Source organism: Gopherus evgoodei, chromosome 16, assembly GCF_007399415.2.
Source record: "Gopherus evgoodei ecotype Sinaloan lineage chromosome 16, rGopEvg1_v1.p, whole genome shotgun sequence".
Lineage (NCBI taxonomy): Eukaryota > Metazoa > Chordata > Testudines > Testudinidae > Gopherus > Gopherus evgoodei.
Window position 1 is genome coordinate 5555521 of NC_044337.1, and position 22591 is coordinate 5578111.

The 22591-nt window shown below is 48.2% G+C and overlaps 1 protein-coding gene across 1 annotated transcript in view; it reads left to right on the top strand.

Moving 5' to 3' along the window:
• FAM166A (family with sequence similarity 166 member A) overlaps positions 1-22591 on the top strand; it is a 58387-nt gene that overhangs the window by 20457 nt on the left and 15339 nt on the right. The window contains exons 4-5 of the mRNA XM_030535399.1: positions 1291-1408; positions 15906-16000. Coding sequence (XP_030391259.1) covers positions 1291-1408; positions 15906-16000 — 213 coding nt within the window. The remainder of the gene's footprint in view (positions 1-1290; positions 1409-15905; positions 16001-22591) is intronic.

A 22591-nucleotide genomic window follows, 5' to 3' on the forward strand; every position in this document is an offset into this window, starting at 1 on the left:
GGGCCCACAGTCCAGGCATTGGTGGCCCCCTCACTTCTAGGGAGCTTCTGCTGCTCCTGATTTTGCACAATGATTTAGACGGGGGGAAGGTGAAGGGGATGGGTTTTAGTAGTATGTTGGCACTCTCCAGCTCTGTACATGGCCATAAGGAAACCTTCATGCTTTGCAACCACTGGCCATAGTGGAATTTTCGGATACCAGCAGTGTGTAGGTGCATGAGCATGAGGGGGACTCCTGAGCAGAACTGCTACGTGGGTACGAAGGAGGAGTTTTCCACGCCTGGATTTTGGTTTTTGAACCATTTACTGTTTTTCTGGTGGGTTTTTGGTTGGTTGGTTGGTTTTTGTCTTTTATTCCTTTTTCAAAAAAAAAGTCTCTCTACTCTCACCCCATTGGAGCTAATCGGGCCAGTCACGTGAGCAAACAGAAACAGAGTAATTTACTGAAGTGCAGCTCCACTCTTATTACTGGCAAGGACACCGTCTGAGTCAGCAGATTGGTTTGCAGTGGGTATGTCTACACAGCAACAACCCCCCCATGGCAGTGACTCCTGGAGTGGTGAGTCAGCTGACAGCCTCCCAGGTTCATGCTATGGGGCTAAAAGGAGATTGGGTGAGAGGAGAGAACCTCAAAGCCCGGACGTCTATTTTTAGCCCTGTAGCATGAGCCCAAGTTAATTGACCAGGGCTCTGAGACGTGCTGCCCCGAGGGGAGGGGGGCAGTTGCTGTGTCAACGTGTCCTCTGTGTGTCTAATCAGATCTGCTGATTTTACTGACAGAACCAAGATTTTACTGTGTTTTATTCCTTTTAACCCTGTGGCACTAACCCAGCTAGGGGAGAGTAGGCTGTAGTCTGTTCCTTGCTATGTGTGAGACGGATTCCTTACCAGATTATAATCAGTCATGCTTGTGCAAATCTACTGAAGGCAGAGATCAGGTGATTTTCCCCAAGCAAGTCAGTAGCAGTGTTGGATGCAGATCCAAGGAGTCCTGCATCCTTGTTCCTTGTTCTAAGCACTAGTTTATAGGACCAATTTTCAAAAGATTTCGGCACGTAACAGCTCCCATTATTCTCAGTTGAGCCCTTGAAAATTTGCCATGGCGAGCCAGCTGATCTGCCGTATTAGTGACTGCACAAGAGGGTCTCAGATTAGTCCCAGATGTTACAGTACAGTAAAGGCATAAAAACAGACAGGAGATGTGATTTGTGGGCTCTGGCAATGCTGGGAACATCAGAGACCCAAGAGAGGAAGAAGATTTCATTGGCACTTGTTTTACTTTGATTTTCAGCCTGTTAGGATTGAGGGAGTGCCTTTGGATGCAGTGACCGAGACAGTGGATCTAAGCAGATACAATCAGCTCCCAAAGCTGGATGTCCCAAACCTGATCCAGCGGAAAGCCATTTCAGGTAGGAGTGAACAAGACCACATACAGGATCAGCCCATGCAGTTACTCAACCATTTCACTGCAAATGAATGTTCTCCTCGTCCTCTTTTCCCTCTGAAAATCTTAAAGAGATTTGCCAGTGGCTTCCACTCCATTGCAAAGATCTGAATCATTATCCACATTTCACAGATGGAGAAAACCAAGACACAGAGGCTGGATGAGTGGCGCAAGGCCAGCTGGGTTAAACAGATATATTGATGCCTGATTTGGTTTAGCAACTCCTCATTGGTTGAGTTTTGATTACAATCCAAATTCCTTTTTTGCCCAATCACAAAGGCCCAAATTCAGAAAGTTACTTAGGTGCCTATCTGTCCCTTCAGGCACCTATGTTCAACATTTAAGTGCCAATGACATTCTCAAACCAGCTGCTCACTTGCTGCCTAACTGTAGTTAACTAAATTTTCATGGTGCGCATATGTAGAACCCCTAAGTCCAGAGACCACCCCAGAGCTCATGAGCTATTCAGAGCTCTTGCCCTGATGGCCCTGAAGCAGGGTGCTCACACTGCCCCCATCTCACCTGTGGGGCCTTATCTGGTAGGTGTGCACACCTAAGACCTGATACCGGCACAAAACTAAGCCCTCGGAGCATGCATTTTGTGTGTGTGTGCATCCATCCAGGTAATTAAGGAATTCACCTGGGATCTCAGGAGGTCATCTAGTCTAACCCCTTGCTCAAAGCAGGACCAACACCAACTAAATCATCCCAGCCAGGTTTGGCAAGCAGGGCCTTAAAAATCTTTAAGGATGGAGATTCAACCACCTCCCTAGGGAACGCATTCCAGCGCCCTCCTATTGAAATAGTTTTTCCTAATATCCAACCTAGACCTTGCCCACTGCAACATGAGACCATTGCTTCTTGTTCTGTCATCTGCCACCACTGAAAACAGCTGAGCTCCATCCTCCTTTGGAACCCCCTTTCAGCGAGGTTTAAGGGAGACCCAACTTCAAATCCCTGCTCTGTCTCCCATGTCCCTAGTGAATACCATAGCTATTGGTTCTCCTGGGATAAGCTTCTTTGAATTTCTCCTATTGAAATAGTTATTAAATATAATCCCTGGCAAAGACAGACTGACTCTATAAGCTGGTGATCAGGGCACTAGCTAGGATGTGGGAGATCCAGGCTGAAGTCCCTGCTCCAATTAATAGCTAATTACTTATACCAAGTGGGATGGATTCCCACCCCCAAACACCCAACAGTGTGGTGGTTGGAGCACTCACCTGGGAGGGGGGCTTAAGTCCCTGTTCCAAATCAGGAAGAGCCAGGATTTGAATACAAGCCTTCCAGGGTCTGGATGAGTGCCCTGTCCACTAGGCTGTTGGGTCATCTGTCTCATACACTTGGGTTTGGGTTAGAAAACTCAGGGTTTCAGCTGCTGTGAGGGCATGGGCTGATTAAGTGGTTGACCTCGCTTTGGTGCCTCACTCCAGGGGAGAGAGTTCACCGCTGAAGATCCTGAGCAGAAGGAGGGATCTATCTTGGTCTGTTAGTCAGGCACCTAAAGTCTATGTCAATGGGGGGAGTTAAGCACCTAATTATTGTCGAAGATCTGGATCTAAGCTCCATCCCTTTCCTCTGCATTTCACTCCTGGATAGCTTTGGCAGCTCCCTTCCCAGTTTGCTGTCTTCTGATGATCCTTCCCATAGGTGCCTAACTGTCCCCAGGAGCCTGGGCCCTAAGGTTGGGGATGAGAATTCCACTGGGTGGCCAGGCACCTAGGGGTTAGGTGTTGCAACACCCAAGTTTGGAGCTGATCTCAAAAGTCCAATTGCAGGTACAAGGGTGAGGTCAGATAGAAGATTCTGGTTTTAGTCTGTCTCTAATTCAGAGGGGAAAGGTTAACCCAGTTTTAATTTTTGTCTTTAAGAAAGATACCACCGTCAGAGTTGATACATTCAAAGTACAATACATAAAATACGCTAAATCACTCAGTGCAATTCTCCGCCTGTGCTACGCCAGCAGACCAGATGATCACAATGGTCCCTTCTGGCCTTAAAATTGGTGGATTGATGAATCCACCTCTGACTATGTCTCCTTCCTTTTCTCAAGCCCAGGTTGAACAGAATCTGAGCACTCACTGCACAATGAACAAAGGTTACTTACTTGAAGGTTACTTTGAGTGGCCTCTGCATATGCCCACTTGTGGGATGCATCGGCTGATGCAGCTCTGAAGATGGACTCTTACATAGTAATGCCCACTGGAGCGCTCGCATGCCCCCTCTTGCTTCTCCCACTCATTGTTCTTGAATGTTTTGAGAGTGAGGCTATAAAAGGGCACCCGGCATCTGCCCATCTCTGCGCTTCCATCACTAACTCCTCAGGTCCATGTTGTAAGTAGACCTCTGAGGAAGAGGGGAAGGTGGTTGAGGGAGAGTTAATTTGCAGAGTCCATCTCAAAGAACTCTGGTTACAAGTAAATGGCCTCCACATATTCCCATGCATGAGATAGATTGCCAAACAGTAGTCCCGCTAAGGAAGGTAGGACAAGGAGTCTTAAGAAAAGATTAAATGACTGCTCTGCCAAATTGAACAGCAGAGCTGAACCCTAGGTCCAGAGAGCAATTTTTTTTTAAAATGTGTCTGAAGCTCTGTTTGACGACTTTCTGAATTTCTGTAATTGGTATGTGTCGTATGCATGCCATTGAATCTGCCTTGGCTTTGGTAGGGTGGGACCTTATCCCTTGATGGAGACGGACAGGAGTTAAATGTAAACCTCTTCTACACAGTGCTTAAGCCATCTGGGTAATGGTTGGAAAGACATGGTCTGCTCATTTTTGTTGTCAGAGTACAAGATAAAGACATTTGGAGAATGCCTGAATTCTTCAGACCTGTCTAAATAATCAGCTAAAGCTCCTTTTAAATCTAATATATGGCTTTTACCTTGCCTTGCATGAACAAGGTTTGGGAAAAAACCGAGGTAAAATGTATAGATTGACTGATGTGAAAATTCATGGCCACCTTTGGGAGAAACTGGGGATGTGCTGCTTTGTCCTTATGGAAAATTGTAAAGCATGGTTCTGTTCTGAATACAACTACTTGGCTTACTTTTGTTGCAGATGTAACTGCACCGAAAAATGCTATTTTAATTGATAAATAGAATAAAGAACATTTTCCCGTTGCTCATATAGATGCTTCATTAGCTGTGTGAGAACCAAATTAAGATCCCATGAAGGTGTAGGACTTTTGATAGGAGGGTAGATATGGTTCAGAATTCCTGGAATTTTTTTTTTTTTACTTTCATGGGCAAACACTGATCTTTTGTCAGCAGTGGCATAGATGCTGATATTGTTGAGAAATGAACCTTAACAAGAATAGTGAGAGGCCTCAGAGTTTAAGCTGCAGCAAATACTCCAATACGGATATGGATCTGACAATTAATTGCTGTCAGAGGTTGAGATGTAACTTCCTGTATGGGAGATTCCAATCCTCCATGCTGCCATACTATTGCAGTGAGCTTTCCAGCCTCTGCTGGGTCTGTCTGTGGTCATTTTTATAGCTGGAGCTACGCTTCTGAGGATGCTGGGAGGTTAAAACCAACAATCTGGAGACAGTAGCATCTTCTTTGGAATGGGAAACTTTCGATACATGCTCCCCGCATGTGGTCATCAGTTCCTTGCCAGCCAGTGTTTCAGGGTTCTCATTTTGAAACGTATATAAAGGGTGATATACATTTCTGAAGATATAATCCCAATCAATCTGAGGAAGATTGTGATTCGTTGCAAGGTGAGAGGTGCAGAGTGTCTGTTGCTGATTGGATTAATAGATTCCAAGGCCAGAAGGGACCATTATGATCACCTAGTCTGACCTCCTGTATAACGCAGGCCAGAGACCTGCTCGATAATCCCTAGAGCAGAGCTTTTAGAAAAACATCCAGTCTCGATTTCAAAATGGTCAGTGATGGAGAATCCACCACAACTCTTGGTAGATTGTTCCAATGGTTAATTATGCTCATGTCTATTTAGACTGGAAATAAGATGTGCCTTTTTATCTAGCTGGGAGGGGAGGGACAGCTCAATGGTTTGAGCATTGGCCTGCTAAACCCAGGGTTGTGAGTTCCGTTCTTAAGTGGGTTATCTGGGGCAAAAATCTGTCTGGGAATTGGTCCTGCTTTGAGCAGGGGGTTGGACTAGATGACTTCCTGGCATCCCTTCCACTCCTGAGATTCTATGATCCCTCATTTCTTTGTTCCTAGATGTATGACCTTACATTTAGTCATATTAAAACAAAACACACATTATTGGCTTGCAGCCAGATCACCTAGCTATCCAGATCACTCTGAATCAGTGACTTGTCCTCTTCATTATTTACCAATCACTCAATTTTTGTGTCACCTGCACACTTTATCAGTGAGAGAAAGACGGTTACTCACCTTTGTAACTGTTATTCTTTGAGATGTGTTGCTCACATCCATTCCAATTACATGTGCATGTGCCATGTGCATGATCGTCAGAAGATTTTTAACCTAGCAACACTCAGTGGGTCAGCTAAAGTGCCCCCTGGAGTGGCACCTTTATGGCACCAGATATATGCCCCAGCTGACCCAGTGCCCCCTCAGTTCCTTCTTGTCGGCTACTCCGACAGTGGGGAAGGAGGGTGGGTTTGGAATGGATATGAGCAACACATCTTGAAGAACAGTTACAAAGATGAGTAACCGTCTTTTCTTCTTTGAGTGCTTGCTCATATCCATTGCAGTTAGGTGATTCCCCAGCCTTACCTAGGCGGTGGGGTCGGAGTGAGATGTTACGGAGTGAAGGACCGCTGAACCAAATGCAGCATCACCCCTGGACTGCTGGACTATCAATCATGTAGTGGGCAGCAAAGGTAGGTACCAATGACCAAGTCACTGCCCTATGTATCTCCTGAATGGGCACATGCGCCAAGGAAAGCAGAGGATGAAGCCTGAGCCCGCGTGGAGTGGGCAGTAAAGTGCGTAGATGGGACACCAGCCAAGTCATAGCACACACGGATGCATGATGTGATCCAGGACGAGACGCGCTGGGAGGAGACCGGAAGACCCTTCATCAGGTCTGCCACAGCAACAAACAGCTGTGACGTTTTCCTGAAGGGTTTTATTTACTCGATGTAGAAGGCCAGGGCCCTGTGAACGTCCAGGGAGTGCAGCTGTTGCTCTCATCGAGAGGCATGTGGCCTTGGGTAGAAGACAGGGAGGAATATGTTCTGGTTGACATGGAAGGTGGAGACCACCTTAGAGAGGAAGGCCGGGTGGGTCGCAGCTGTACCTTGTCCTTGTGGAACACTGTATATGGTGGTTCTGATATGAGTGCCCTGAGCTCAGACACATGCTTTGCCGAGGTGATAGCTATGAGGAAGGCTGTCTTCCAGGAAAGGTACAGGAGCGATCAGGTGGCCATCGGCTCGAACAGGGCACTCATGAATCTGGATAGGACCAGGTTAAGTTCCCACATAGGGACCAGTTGTCGAATTCGTGGGAACAGGTGCTCCAACCACTTGAGAAAGCTGCTGACCATGGGATTGGAGAAGACCAAGTGCCCGTTTTCGCCTGGGTGGAAAGCCGAAATAGCTGCCAGGTGCACCCTGATGGAAGATATTGCCAAGCGCTGCTGCTTTAAAGACAGGAGGTAGTGCAACATGATAGGTACTGACGCCTGTGGGGGGGGGGGTCGTATGATTCCGGGCGCACCAGCAGGAAAACCGCTTCCACTTGGCTAAGTATGTGAACCTGGTAGAGGGCTTCCTGATACCCAAAAGGATCTGCTGGACCGAGTGAGAACAGCACAGCTCAGACTGATTTAGCCATGCAGCATCCACGCTGTGAGGTGGAGAGACTGCACGTCGGGATGACACAGTCAATCGTGATCCTGAGTGATCAGGTCTGGCCACAGCAGGATGGAATCGGGGTGTCCACCGACAGCTCTAGGAGAGTGGTATACTAGGACTGTCTGGGCCACGCTGGGGCAACCAGAATCAGATGGGCTCTGTCCCTGTGCAGTTTGATTAGGACCCTGTGGACTAGTGATAATGGAGGAAAGGTGCTCCTTCCACTGTATTAGGAAGGCATCTGACAGGGAACCCAGAGAGCACCCTTGGAGAGAGCAGAACACCTGGCATTTCTGATTCTTGCGAGAGGAGAATAGGTCTATCAGGGGAAAGCCCCACTTCAGGGAGACAGAGTGGATGATGTCCAGGTGAACTGACCACTCGTGAGCCTGGAATGATCTGCTGAGGTGGTCTGCTAAGGTGTTCTGGACCCCTGGGAGAAACGACACCACCAGATGGATCGAGTGGGCTATGAAGAATTCCCACAGACGAGTGGCCTCCTGACAGAGGGGGGGACAACTGGGTTTCCCCTTGCTTGTTGATGTAAGACATGGCCGTAGTGTTGTCTGTGAGGACTGCAATACAATGGCCTTGAATGCGCTCTCGGAATTCTTGACATGCCAGGCACACTGCTCTGAGTTTCCGTATGTTGATGTGCAGGGATAACTCTCCTGCAGACCATAGCCCCTGTGTACGGAGGTTCCCGAGGTGGGCTCCACATCCCAGGAATGACGCATCCGTGACTAGGGATACGGATGGCTGCGGAGCCTGAAATGGCACCCCTTTGCACAGTGATTTGGGGTCCAGCCACCAGCCTAGAGAGATGGAGGTGCCGGGGAGATCTGGCACCGCGAGTCTTTGGTAGAGCTTGAATGTGGTGCCAGACCAGTCAGTGCTGCAGGGGCACTCCGCACTGAGGACGATGGTGCCGAGTCTTGACACGCAGAAGAAGGGACCGGGCTAAGTGCTGCCTCCATAAGGAGCTGCTTCAGTCTAAAGTCCCACTCCTTCCTGGTCCTCAGCTGGAAGGCTTTGCAAATGCAGCACTTGTCTGCTTGGTGGGATTCCCCCAGACACCTTAGGCAAGAGTCGTGGGGGTCTCCCATTGGCATCGGCCTCTGGCAAGCCGAGCAGGGTTTGAAGTCCAGAGACCCAGGCATTGGCCTAGGTACTGGCATAGGAGAGAGGGGAGAAGACCCCTTCCCCCCCCACTAATTAAACTAACTCTAACTATACTAAGTAATTCACAACTATTAACAACTAACACTGCTCTACAGCCAAAATGCTTCTGAAATAAAGGTAGTCCAATTTTACTAATTCTGGGTCACTGAGAACGAAAATGATGCTTAAAATTATTGATTGGCTCTAGTTTTCAAGATATGCTATCGGGTCAGTATATAGGACTCTTGACTTGGGAATGGCGGAGCATAAGTGAGTTATAAAGGGAAGGGATCTCAGTTTAAACCAGAAATGACTAAAATACATCTTTGACTGGATCTATGAATAAATCTATGACTGGGTTTGGACAGTACTTGCTTTTTTAGGCAAAACAATTAATGATGCAATCTGAAGCTGGTATTGCATCATACATGATATGAATTGCATCATGTTATTCCTAGAAGTCATGGATGATGCAATCATAACGAAGCTTACATCACTCTGCTGAACAAATTGCCCTATATCAGCTCTAGAAATCATACAGTGTCGTGCTCTCTTATTTGTCAGTGTTTGATTTTGCAAAGGGACACATTTCTGTTTAGCCAAAGTGAGCAGAGATGCCTCGTACTTGTGTGAACAGTGCAGATAACTTCTGCTATGTTTGTGGTGAAGTGACTTTTGCATCACAAAAGCGCAGTATAACCACTATGGTTAAGAAAGCCTATCACCTTTATTTTGGCTGCAAAATTGGAGATCAGGACAAGAGGTGGGCCCCACACATATGCTGCAACAATTGTGCAACAAATCTTCGCCAGTGGTTGAACAGGAAAAGGAAATCTATGCCTTTTGCAGTGCCAATGATTTGGAGAGAGCCAACAGATCATACCAGCAATTGTTACTTCTGCATGGTGCCTCCAGTTGGGAAAGGTGTGTCAAAGAAGAAAAAGTGGACTGTGCATTATCCAAACATTCCATCAGCTATACGCCCAGTATCCCCGGAGAAGGACTGCCGGTTCCTGATGCACCAGAATCATTCTCACTTGAGTTAGACAAGGAAGAGGAAGAGGATGAAACTTCTGGTCCTGAACCATCAATGTCACAGGACCCACATTTTCTCCCATCCTCCTCCTCTGAACCACACCTCATAACACAAGGTGAACTGAATGACCTTGTCAGGGATTTGGAACTACCCAAGAGTAAGGCAGAGCTGTTGGGCTCCAGACTACAGCAGTGGAATCTCCTGGCAGGCTATCAGGGCAAATGGAGCCCATCAATGCTTGCAGACTATTGCTGGACAGTGACAAGAGATGCTCTATTTAATGAATACAAGAGACAAGCCAAGAAGCGCTGAGTAGACACTGAATAGGACTAAACTATGTACATAATAGTTTTTTGCCTTTTGTTTCATAATAAATTTTATTTATATAACCCTTCTGCTGATTTTTAAAGTGTTACATAAACAGGACAGGTGAAATATTATCATGTAAAGCAAGCATAAACACATGAAAAGACCTAGGTTTACAATTTATGATTAAAACTCTACTATATACACAATATACATAGACATAAAATGTAAAAACTTAAATATCTTAGAAACAGTAGCCAATCAGTTGTTTTAATTGTCATATTTGAATTCAGCACATCAAAATACATAATAAATATCACATTTTATCTCTGAAGCAGACGACTTCTCAAAAATTGTAGACCAGTGTAATCAGAAACTATTAACTGGTACTAAAGTGAATGCTAGGGAAGTGGAGATCAGCTAAGTCATGCTCCACAGTTCCAACGACTGTCATGGGTGGTAAGAAGGAACTGAAGGGGCACTGGGTCGTCAGGGGCATATATCCAGCCCCATAAGGGTGCCACTCAGCCGACCCACCAAGTGTTGCTAGGGTAAAAATCTTCCGACGATCGTGCATGCAGTGCATGTACATCTAATTGGAATCGATATGAGCAACACATCTCGAAGAAGAATTTATGGTTTCTTCTAGGTCCTTAATAAAAATGTTAAATAATATATGGTCAAAATCTGATCCCTTCAGGACCCCATTAAAACACATCTTTCTGATGATGATTCCTCATTTACAATTACATTTTTAGATCTATCAGTTAGCCAGTTTTGAATCTATTTAATGTGTGCCAGGTTAATTTTATATTGTTCTAAGTTTGTAAATCAAAATGTCATGCTGTACCAAGTCAAACGCCTTATGGAAGTCTGAGTACATTACATCAGCACTATTACCTTTATCAGCCAAAGTTGTCATCTCATCAAAAAAAAGATATCGAGTTAGTTTGACAGGCTCTATTCTCCATAAACCCATGATAAGTAGCATTAATTATATTATCTGCCTTTAACTCTTTTTATTGACCAAGTCCTATATCATCCACTTCATTATCTTGCCTGGGATCGATGTCAGACCAACAGGCCTATAGTTACCTGTGTCATCTCATGCATCTTTTTAATTTATTAGCACAATATTAGCTTTCTTCTACTCTTCTGGATTTTTCCTGTTGTTCCGAAATGTATTGAAAATCAACATTAACGGACCAACAAGCTCCTGAGCCAGCTTTTTTTAAACCCTTGGATGGATGTTATCCAGACCTGCTGATTTTTAAAATATCCAACTTTAGTAGCTTCTCTTTAACATCCTCCTCAGACTCTAGAGAAATGGAAACAATGTTATCATATGATATGGTTCCATCATCTGTTGTTTTTTCTCAAATACAGAACAGAAATATTTAGTGAACACATCTGTCTTTTCTGCATTATTATTGATAATTCTACCATTTCCAGCTAGTACTGGACCAATATCATTTTTAGGATTTTTTTGTTCCTAATATACTCGAAAAACTCCTGAATTTCTTTAACTCTGTTGGCCATAGATTTCTTCCTGTGACCCTTTGTTTTCTTTATCAGTTCTCTACAGTTCATGGTTTCTGATTTATATTTATTACTATCAAATTCCTCTTTCTTCCACTTGTTATACATTATTTTTATAGCTGCCTTCACATCCTCTCTAAACCAGCAGAGTTTTTTAACCAGCACAGCCTTCTTCCTCAGTTGTGGGACAGTAGCTTTTGAGGCATCTAGCAAAGTCTTCATAAACAATTCCTAATTATCAGTCACATTTTTCTGATTAAATTTTTCCTCTCAGCTGATATGGCTCATAATTGTTTTTACCTTTTTTTCTTGCCCATTATAAAAAGGTGTATAAGGAGCCAGTCATCCTGTTCCCTTGTGTGATTAGGTGGTCTGTAGTAGACACCAGCTAATACCCCATCTTGCGCTTTATCTGTTAGCATATTGATCCTTAAACAGTCAAGATAATTTTCTTCCAAGTTATCCATCACTCAGAAACAGGACATGCTACTTTTGAAGAGTGCCACTCCCCCTCCCCGTTTGCCCACTTGCTCTTTCCAAAATAGGTTATAACCATTGATTTTAACATTCCAATAGTGTGAATCATCCCACCAGGGTTTAGGAATACTAAGTAGATCAAATTTATGCTTATAAATGAGGACTTCCAGTGCTTCTTGTTTGTTATTCAGGCTCCTAGCATTGGTCTATAGGCCATTAAAGAATTTTTTCTCTTCATATCCTGTGGTTCCTTGATTAATTTTGTTCTCAATATCTTGATTTTGTGCTGCTCAGTGCTTATATCTTCCCTCTTTTTACCTTTCCCTTTTGTTATTAGTGTAACATGCACCTGACTACTCTAGCCAGCCTATTTCTGGGGTGATATGTCACCCTTCTACTGAGGTGGAAACCATCCAAACTATACAGCCCCTTCTCCTCATAGCAGCTGGGCCAATGTTCCACAAAACCAAAATGCTCCACCCTACACCACTTACCAGTGGTTCACTTTCAGAATCTTCTGCATTCTGTCTTTTTTGCATGGGACAGAAAGGATCTAAAGAGAAGATGGCTTAGCCTTAGACATCCACGCTTCCAAGTTTTCTGATAGCATCTATGATCTATGGGATATGCTGTGATGCAGTGTCATTACTGCTACTTTGAACCATCACCAGTGGAACTTTTCCCATTGACTTCAAAAGCCTATCGAACCTTAATGTGATATCTTGTGCCTAACCCTGGGAATGCAGCACATTGTCCTGTTGTCCGCCTGTCCTTAGTAGAACATTCTTTTGATTCTTCTGAATATTGAATCCCCAAGAAGGATCATCTGTCTTCCTTGGGTGGCTGGAGAACTCTTTGTGGACAACCTTGATTTTCTTACAGGTTGGGCCGAGCTGCCATCTGCAGGTGTGTCCCGTGCATCTCACCATTCCCTTGGACCTGCTGGATCTTGAAAATTATCTTCCACAGTTTCCCCGTTGAAGACCCGGCATTGTTTTGAAACTTGGAGCTGTGTGGAATTATTCCTGGTTCTATTCTCTCTGGTGGCTACAGCCTGGCCATCCTTACCTACCTCTAGCATATACGACTCCTTATATTGGGGGCAGGAAGCATGTGACCACTGTACATGTCTCCCCTGCCCAGTGATCCCCCACCCTGAACCCAGCCTGGGGCTGCAGCACTATCCTTGCCCCACATTACTGTGGGGGAGAGGGGCTCAGTCCTTCTCTCCCTGCATCTTCCCCCGGCATCTCCCCCCTGCACGTTCGGCTACTGTCCTGGCAGCCGGGCAGAGAGCAGAACGGAGCTGGTTCTGCCTGAGAGCCTGGCTCAGAGTCAGTGGCGGCCCGCTCCCTGCCCAGGCTCGGCTGCCAGGGACAGAGGCCGAGCATGCCAGGATGGGGGGAGGGCTCCAGTTAGCTTGGCCCCAGTCAGTCTGGAGGGAGGTTTCTAGTGGAGTTCCTCATAGATCAGTGTTGGGACCGATCTTATTTAACATTTTTATTAATGACCTTGGCACAAAGAATAGGAGTGTGCTAATAAAATGAGTGGATGACCCAAAGTTGGGAAGTATTGCCAATATGAGGGAGGCCCAGAATACCATACAAGTAGATCTGAGTGACCTTGAAAACTAGAGTAATAGAAATGGGATGAAATTTAATAGTTCAGAGTGCAATTTCATGCACTTGGGGACTAACACCAAGAAATGCTGCTATAAGCTGGTGACTTATCAGTTGGAAGCAACAGAAAAGAAGAAAGACCAGGTTGTACTGGTTGATCACAGAATGACTATGAGCTGCCAATGTGATATGGCTGTGAAAAAGGCTAATGCATCAGGCCAGGCATTTCCAGTAAAGATAGGAAAGTGGTTATTGCCATTATAAAAGGCACTGGTGAGACCTCCTCTGGAATAGCACATGCAATTCTGGTCTCCCATGTTTAATAAATATGAATTCGAACTGCAGCAGATGCAGAGAAGGGCTACTAGGATGATCCAAGGAATGGAAAACCTACTGTAACATAGTGTGCATCCACTGCCACGGCATCTCCTGCTGGTTACCTCAGGAATTAGCTCATCCCAGCCTTGGAGTGCCTCCTGCTGGCCAGTGTCTCCCTACCAGTACCTACCTCTTAGTGTCCACCACAGTACTTTAGGCCCTCGTCCGTCACCCGCCCACGGTGCCCTTTTTCCTGGGTACTGCCCCCCAGTAGTACCTCCACACACAGGAATCTCCTCTCCCCAGGGAACTCCAATCCCCTAAACCTACCTCGCCTCAGTGACCCACTGCCAGTCTTCATCTAGCCCCTTCCCTTAGGGGCAAACTGCAGTCTGAAGTGGTCACTCATCATCGGCTAGGGGGTTCGACCTGTTGCCTCTTCCTTCCCTGGCTGCCTCCCCACAGCCCTAATACTTCTTACAGCCCTGACAGCCAGGCCTGTGCCTGGGGGCCTTGCCAGGCTGGAGCTCCCCCAGCTTCTCCTGCCCTTCCCCAGCACTGTGCTGTCCAAGGTACCCTTGCTCTTTCAGGCAGCCAGGTCCATCTCTCTCCAAGGCTGGAGAGCGACTGACAGCCTTCTGGCCCTGCAGCCCTTTTATAGGGCCCAGCCTGGCCCTGACTGGCTGCCTCCCAGCCTTTTCCTGATTGTCTCTCAGCCCCAGCCCTCTCCAAGGGCTGACTTTTAACCCTTTCTGAGCCAGAGTGGGGTGACCGCCCCATTACACCTAGCTTTTGAGAGGCGACTCAAAGAGCTTGGCTTGTTTAGCCTGAGGGGAGATATGATTGCTCTCTATAAATACATCAGAAGGTTAAATATCAGGGAGGAGGAAGAATTACTTAAGTTAAGGGCCAATGCTGACACAAGAACAAATGGATGTAAACTGGCCATCAATATGTTCAGGCTTGAAATTAGGTGAAGGTTTCTAACCATCCAAGCAGTGAAGTTCTGGAACAGCCTCTCAAGGGGAGTAATGGGGGCAAAAAACCTAACTGGCTTCAAGACTGAGCTTGGCATGTTTATGGAGGGTTGGAATGATGAGCCAGCCTAGAATGGCATGTAGCTGATCTGTGACTGCTAGTAGCAAGTATTTCTCACAGCTGGTGATGGAACACTAGATGGGGCGGGCTCTGAGTTATTACAAAGAATTCTTTCCCAAGTCTGTGGTTGCTGGATCTCGCCCATATGCTCAGAGTCTAACTGCTCGCCATATTTAGGATCAGGAAGAAATTTCCCCCCGGGTCAGATTGGCAGAGACTGTGGGGTTTGGTTTTCAGCTGTGCCTGGAGTGACTGTTACCTAATCCATGAAACATGTGAAGGAGAGTTGCTTTCCCTCAGGCAGGGGTATGAGGCCTACGTTCATAAAAAGGGTTGCAAAGTGCACATACACCACATTATTTGTTTCTCTGCTCCCTCCTGGAGACGTTACAGACCTATGATGAGGTGCCTGGCACTTGGAAAGGCTGAGCCAGAGGGTTGGTGCCTACTTTACAAGGCCATGTGGGGTGACTGCACCAGAAAGTTATCTCCTCTTAATCTCTTCTGGGTGGGGGCAGAAAAGAAAGTACAGTCTTATCGGTCTGGAGTGGATGAGGTACATCCCTGGCTCCAATAGCTGAAGGTTTATGGAGCAGAATTACCTTGCCTCCAAAGGGAGCCTTTATCTATGGGAGGAGGAGATTCTGAATTCTTTTTTTTTTTATTCTTTCCTTGTTTTGCCTTTTTCCCCCCTTTCTAGCTTCTTTCTTCTCTGATCCTCAGTGAGGAGTTGCTGGAGGGGAAAAGGAACATGAGGAATGAAAGAGGGACTTCATTTTTCTTATACTTGACTATGTATTCCACTATGACATACCAGTCCTAGTGCTTTTGGTTATGAAGAAACCGTATTTCTGTTCCCATTATATGGAGGTCATATATAAAGAGGCCCATCCAGCTCACAGCATTTTCCCTGGGATAATGAAAAAAAACATGTTTCAAAATGACCAATGGGTGTGAAATATCTGATTTTAAATTTAATCTAGAGATGGTTTAAAAAAAATCTGAATTTGCCTAAAATTTGCCTGCTTGTATATTGTTGAGCCCCATACAGTGTGTACTGGTGTATTCTCAAGCAATAAATGTGCTCTCTTCTCTTCACCTAAAGGCTACACTGGATTTGTACCACGCTTCACCTGGATTATGGGTGTTAACTATCTCAAGGGAGTTAAAGATGCCATGAATGAATTTGACAGAAATCAGGTAAATTATATAGCGACGTATTTTTTTCAGCAAACTGATTTAGGCCTTGACCCACCTCTCATGGAGAATCTTTCCTTTGACTGCAACAGGAGCTGGATGTGAGCTCTTCTATATTCAGGATAAAGCTCTCCTAGGTAATAAGCTGAAGAAATGTCATTTGCCGTAACTGATTAGAATGAACTGAAAAGCTGTTCCATTTCTGATTTACCAACTAAGCAAAGTGCAATGATACTATATTAGACAGACAAGGAGAGTAGGATAACATCTTTTATTGGACCAACTTATCTTGGTGGAACAGAAAACTTGTCTCTCCCACCAAGAGAACTTGGTCCAGTAAACGATATTTACATCACACACCTTGTCTCTTTAATTCCTGGGACTGACACAGCTACACCACAGCAGCATTACAATGATGCTGGATGGCTGCTAAGATGTACACCATAAATACTTGATAATGGGTAGCATGTCACTAGGATACTGCTAGATCATTTCCTTTTCTTCACTGAGCAACTTCATCAACTTCTTAAGACTCAGGCTCTGTAACAATGCCTGAAGCACTCACTTGGGCTGGGTCTACCCTAGGAAATTAGGTTGGTATAACTACGTTGCTCAGGAATGTAAAAAATCCACACCCCAAGTGATGCAGTTATATTGACCTAACCCATGGTATGGACAGCACTATGTCGTTAGAAGGGCTTCTCCTGCCAACTAGCTACTGCTTCTCCAGGAGTGGAGTCCCTGCTCTGATAGGGGAAGCCTTCCCATCTGCAACATTTTAAGTGTAGACCTTCCCTTAATTCTAACTCAGACCAGGGCCGCCTGTGGGGGGGGAAAGTGGGGTAATTTGCCCCAGGCCCCGCAGGGGCCCCCAGGAGAATTTTTCGGGGCCCCTGGAGCAGGGTCCTTCACTCACTCTGGGGGCCCTAGAAAACTCTCACGGGGCCTGGGCCCCTGGAGCTTCTTCCGCTCTGGGTCTTCGGCAGTGGGGGGCATCCTTCCGCCCCCCTACTGCCGAATTACCACCAAAGTGGGACTCGCCGCCAGGTCTTTGGCAGTAATTAGGCGGTGGGGGGCCCCCGCCGCGGGTCTTCAGGGCACTTTGGCGGCGGGTCCTGGAGCGGAAAGACCCCCTGCTGCTGAATTACTGCCGAAGCAGGGGCCCCCCACCGCTGAAGACCCCGGGCCCCCTGAATCCTCTGGGCGACCCTGACTCAGACCTTCTTTGAATTCATGGGAGTTTTGCTTGAAGAAGCACTCTGTAAAGCTTAAACCTCTAGGTTTATCCCTCTACTTGCACTCTTATAATTTGCTCACATTACCCAGAGATTGAAGAGAGATTTCTGGATGCCATTTTTAACCATTAATTATTCATTATTAAAAAGGGACCGTTTCAGTGTTGTCAGCTCTTATGATTTTATTAAATCACTAGCACCTGGAGTCAGGTGATTATGTAATAAAAGACGGTTACTCATCTTTGTAACTGTTGTTCTTCGAGATGTGTTGCTCATATCCATTCCAGTTAGGTGTGCGTGCGCTGTGTGCACGTTTGTCAGAAGACTTTTTTACCCTAGCAACACTTGGTGGGTTGGCTGGGCGCCCCCTGGAGTGGCACCACTATGGCACCGTATATATACCCCAGCCGACCTGGCCACCCTTCAGTTCCTTCTTGCTGGCTACTCCAACAGTGGAGAAGGAGGGTGGGTTTGGAATGGATATGAGCAACGCATCTCGAAGAACAACAGTTACAAAGGTGAGTAACCGTCTTTTCTTCTTCGAGTGATTGCTCATATGCATTCCAGTTAGGTGATTCCCAAGCCTTACTTAGGTGGAGGGGTCAGAGTGAGATGTGGCAGCGTGCAGAACTGCTGAGCCAAAGGCTGCATCATCTCTAGACTGTTGGACTGGAGCATAGTGCGAAGCAAAGGTGTGGACCAATGACCAGGTCGCTGCACAACATAGCTCCTGGATAGGCACGTGGGCCAGGAAGGCAGCTGACGAAGCCTGAGCTCTGGTAGAATGCACCGTGAGATGGCCCGAGGGGACACGAGCCAGGTCATAGCACATGCGTATGCACGCCGTTACTCAGGAGGAGATCGTCTGGGAGGAGATGGGTAGACCTTTCATCCGTTCAGCTACTGCCACGAACAGCTGGGGAGATTTCCGGAAGGGCTTTGTCTGCTCGATATAAAAAGTGAGCACCCTACGGACATCTAAGGAGTGTAACTGTTGCTCCCGTCGAGAAGAGTGAGGCTTCGGAAAGACCAGGAGGAAGATGTCCTGGTTGGAATGGAAAGCCGACACTACCTTAGGGAGGAATGCCGGATGAGGTCGCAACTGTACCTTGTCCTTGTGGAAGACAGTATACGGTGGGTCCACCGTAAGCGCCCGGAGTTCGGAGACCCTTCTGGCCGATGTAATGGCCACCAGGAAGACTGTCGCCAATGGCTCAAAGGGTGGATGCATAAGTCTGCTTAGGACTAAATTGAGGTCCCAGGTGGGGGCAGGGCGGCGTACTGGGGGGTAGATGCGCTCCAGGCCCTTAAGAAATCTAGAAACTAAGGGGTGGGAAAACATGGAGTGGCCACTTTCTCCAGGATGGAATGTAGAGATAGCCACCAAGTGCACCCTCAGAGAAGATATCGCCAGGCCCTGTTGCTTAAGAGACCAGAGGTAGCCTAAAACAGCGGGGATCAAGACCTCAGGAGGAGCAACATTCTGCATTGCACACCAGCAGGAGAAACATTTCCACTTGGCCAGGTACATAGACCAAGTGGAAGGCTTTCTGCTGCTTAGGAGAACATGCTGTACCGGAGCGGAACAGCGTAACTCTGATCTGTGTAGCCATGCAGGAACCATGCCATGAGGTGAAGGGCCTGCAGGTCCGGGTGGTGAAGACTGCTGTGGTCCTGTGTTATGAGGTCTGGAAGGAGAGGTAGGGTAATCGGGTTGTCCAGGGACAGATTGAGCAGTGTGGTGTACCAGTGTTGTCTGGACCACGCTGGGGCGATCAGGATCAGATGCGCCCTGTCCCTGCAGAGTTTTATTAGGACCTTGTGAACCAGAGGGAATGGTGGAAAGGCATAGAGCAGATGGTGCTCCCATGGCAAGAGGAATGCGTCCGTGATCGATCCCGGCAAAAGACCCTGGAAGGAGCAGAACGCTTGGCATTTCCTGTTCATGTGAGAGGTGAACAGGTCTATGAGGGGAAAGCCCCACCTCTGGAAGACCGAATGAATAACGTCCGGTCTTATCGACCATTCGTGACAGAGGAAGGATCTGCTCAGCTGATCTGGTAGAGTGTTCCGAACCCCTGGGAGAAAGGATGCTACCAGGTCTATCAAATGGGCTATACAGAAGTCCCAGAGTCGAATGGCCTCTTGACACAGGGGAGAAGAGCGAGTCCCTCCCTGTTTGTTGATATAATACATGGCCGTTGTGTTGTCCATAAACACTGAGACACAACGGCCATGAAGGTGTTGCTGAAACGTCTGGCATGCGAGGCGGACTGCTCTCAGCTCCCGTACGTTTATGTGGAGTGACAGCTCCTGTGATGTCCAAAGGCCCTGGGTGCGAAGGTGACCGAGGTGAGCCCCCCAACCAAGAGATGACGCATCTGTCTTTAGGGACAGCGAGGGCTGTGGTGGATGAAACGGTAGCCCTGCACACACCAGGGAGGGAATCAGCCACCAGTCAAGGGAGCGTAAGGTGCTCGGAGGAACGGTCACTAGAGTGTCTGTTGGGTCCCTGCCCGGACGGTAGGCCGAGTTGAGCCACATTTGAAGGGGCCGGAGGCGGAGCCTGGCATATTTGGTCACATAAGTGCAGGTGGCCATGTGGCCTAGTAGGCCGAGGCACGTGCGAGCCGAGGTGACCGGGGAGTTCTGCAGACCTCGAATGATTGCCGTCAGTGTCTGGAAGCGTGGCTGAGGTAGGTAGGCTCTGGCTCGAGTGGAGTCCAGGGTTGTCCTTTGAAGTCCAGCCTTTGTGTGGGAACCAGTGTGGACTTTTCGGCATTGAGGAGCAGCCCCAACCAAGAGAATAGGTCCGTGATTATGTTCACATGCTGACTGACCTGAGTCTGGGAGGTTCCCTTGACGAGCCAGTCGTCCAGATACGGGAATACATGGATCTGCCGCCAGCGGAGGTGGGCGGCGACGACGGCCATGCACTTCGTAAGCACCCTCGGGGCTGTAGAGAGACCAAAGGGGAGGACCGTGAATTGGAAGTGTTGGTGACTGGCTACAAAGGGAAGATACCTCCTGTGTGGAGGGAAGATGGCTATATGGAAGTAAACGTCCTTCATATCGAGGGCAGCATACCAGTCTCCAGGATCCAAGGACAGGATAATAGTCCCCAGGGAGACCATGCGGAACTTCAGCTTGACCATAAACTTGTTGAGGCCTCGCAGGTCTAGGATGGGCCTGAGGCCTCCCTTGGACTTGGGGATCAGAAAGCAGCGGGAGTAAAACCCTTTTCCCCTCTTGTCTGGTGGTACCTCCTCTATTGCTCCTGCGGCGAAGAGAGACTGCACCTCTTGTAAGAGGACTTGCTTATCAGAGGGGTCCCTGAAGAGGGACTGGGTTGGGAGATGGGAAGGCAGGGATGAAACAAATTGGAGGCTGTATCCTTGTTTCGCCGTCCATAGGACCCAGATGTCTGATGTCAATTGGGACCACGCCAGGAGGAAGTAGGAAATGCAGTTGGAGAAGGGAGGAGAAAGATCCTGTCCTGAAACTGGTACGCCGTCCTCGTGCGTACCTTCAAAAGGTAGACTTAGGACCCGGAGGTGCTTTTGTGGGGCCGTTGTTCTGACCCCCTTGGGATCCGGACTGGCACCTACGGCCACCTCTCCCGCGCCTTCTGCTGAAGTCTTGTCTGTGCCGGGGCACAGAGTAAAGCCGGTGAGGTTGGGGCCGGAAGGGTCTGCGTTGGGTCACAGGTGTATGCATGCCCAACGAGCGCATGATGACCCTGTTGTCCTTTAAACTCTGCAACCTGGGGTCAGTCTTTTCAGAGAACAGACCCTTGCCATCAAAGGGTAAGTCCTGGATGGTGTATTGGAGCTCGGGTGGCAGGTTGGAGACCTGTAGCCATGAGATACACCTCATGGTGATACCTGGGGCTAGAGTTCTGGCTGCCAAGTCGGCCACATCGAGAGAAGCCTGGAGGGAGGTTCTCGCCACCTTCTTCCCTTCTTCAAGGAATGCGGCAAATTCCTGGCGAGAGTCCGGCGGTAGAAGATCTGTGAATCTACCCACCTCCGCCCAGATGTTGTAGCTGTAACGGCTCAGGAGGGCCTGCTGGTTGGTTACCCTGAGCTGCAGAGCACCTGCCGAATACACCTTGCGGCCCAGTAGGTCCATCCGCCTAGCCTCCTTTGATTTGGGGGCTGGTGCCTGTTGGCTGTAGCGTTCCCTCTCGTTGACTGATTGGACAACTAACGAGGAGGGTGAACATATAGATACTCATACCCCCTAGAGGGCACCATGTATTTTCTCTCAACTCCCTTTGCCGTAGGGGGAATGGAGGCTGGGGACTGTCATAAGGTGTTAGCAGTGGCCTGGATGGTTTTGATGAAAGGCAAAGCCACCCTAGTGGGAGTATCTGCCAACAGGATGCTGACAGCTGGGTCCTCAACCTCCAGGACTTCCTCTACGGGAAGACTGATGTTGAGCGCCACTCTTCTAAGTAGGTCCTGATGGGCTCTGAGGTCTATCGGCGGGGGCCTTGATGATGAGGTCCCTGCCACCGCCTCATCTGGGAAGGAAGAGGACGATAGACCGGGAATGAGGGGGTCCTGGATGGCCTCCTGCTCCTGGGTCGGGTCCTGCTCCAGCGGTACCAGGGAACCTGGTGGATGAGATATCAGCTCCTCTGTCCCAGCTGGAGGGGGACGGCTAATGGTGGCCTCTGGGGCTCGATGCTCTGAGGAAGCAGAGCGGGTCTGGAGCAATGGGGCACCCTGTGCCTGATGGTATGCCCAGGGTGTCCAAAAGGACCACTGGTGAGGTCCCAGATCCTAAGACCGGACCTCCTGGAAGACCCCGGTAGGCACCTCCGTATCTCGCTCCTGGTTGTAGTAACTGTCCGTGTGGGAGGACACAGACGACTGCCTGGACGGCCATAGAGGAGCAGAGAAACCTTGGGCTGAGGTTCCGACGGACCTCGCTCCCTTCTTTAATGGGGACCGGTGCCAGTATGCCTAGTGGTACCGGGATCGAGACTGGGACCTGCGACCAGACCGGTGCCGGGAGGTCGACCGAGATCTCCAGTCTCTGCGGTGTGAATGGCTCCGAGAGGTACGGTGCCTGGATCGACGCCGAGAGCTGGAGCGGTGCCGCGAATAGTGAGGCGGAGAGCGGGAGTCTGACTGGTGCCGCGAGTCTGACCGGTGCTGTGTAGGGGAACGGTGCCGGGACTGCGAGCGGTGTTGAGAACGGGAGCGTTGTCTCAACCTGGAGTGTCTACAGGACCGTGATCTTGAGCGGTGCCGGTCCGCTGTGCCGACGGACGGTGGTCTAGGCGGGGTCGGCTTGCCCCGAGATTGGATTACCCGCACCAGCAGTGCCAGGGGTAGATGCAGTGCCGAGT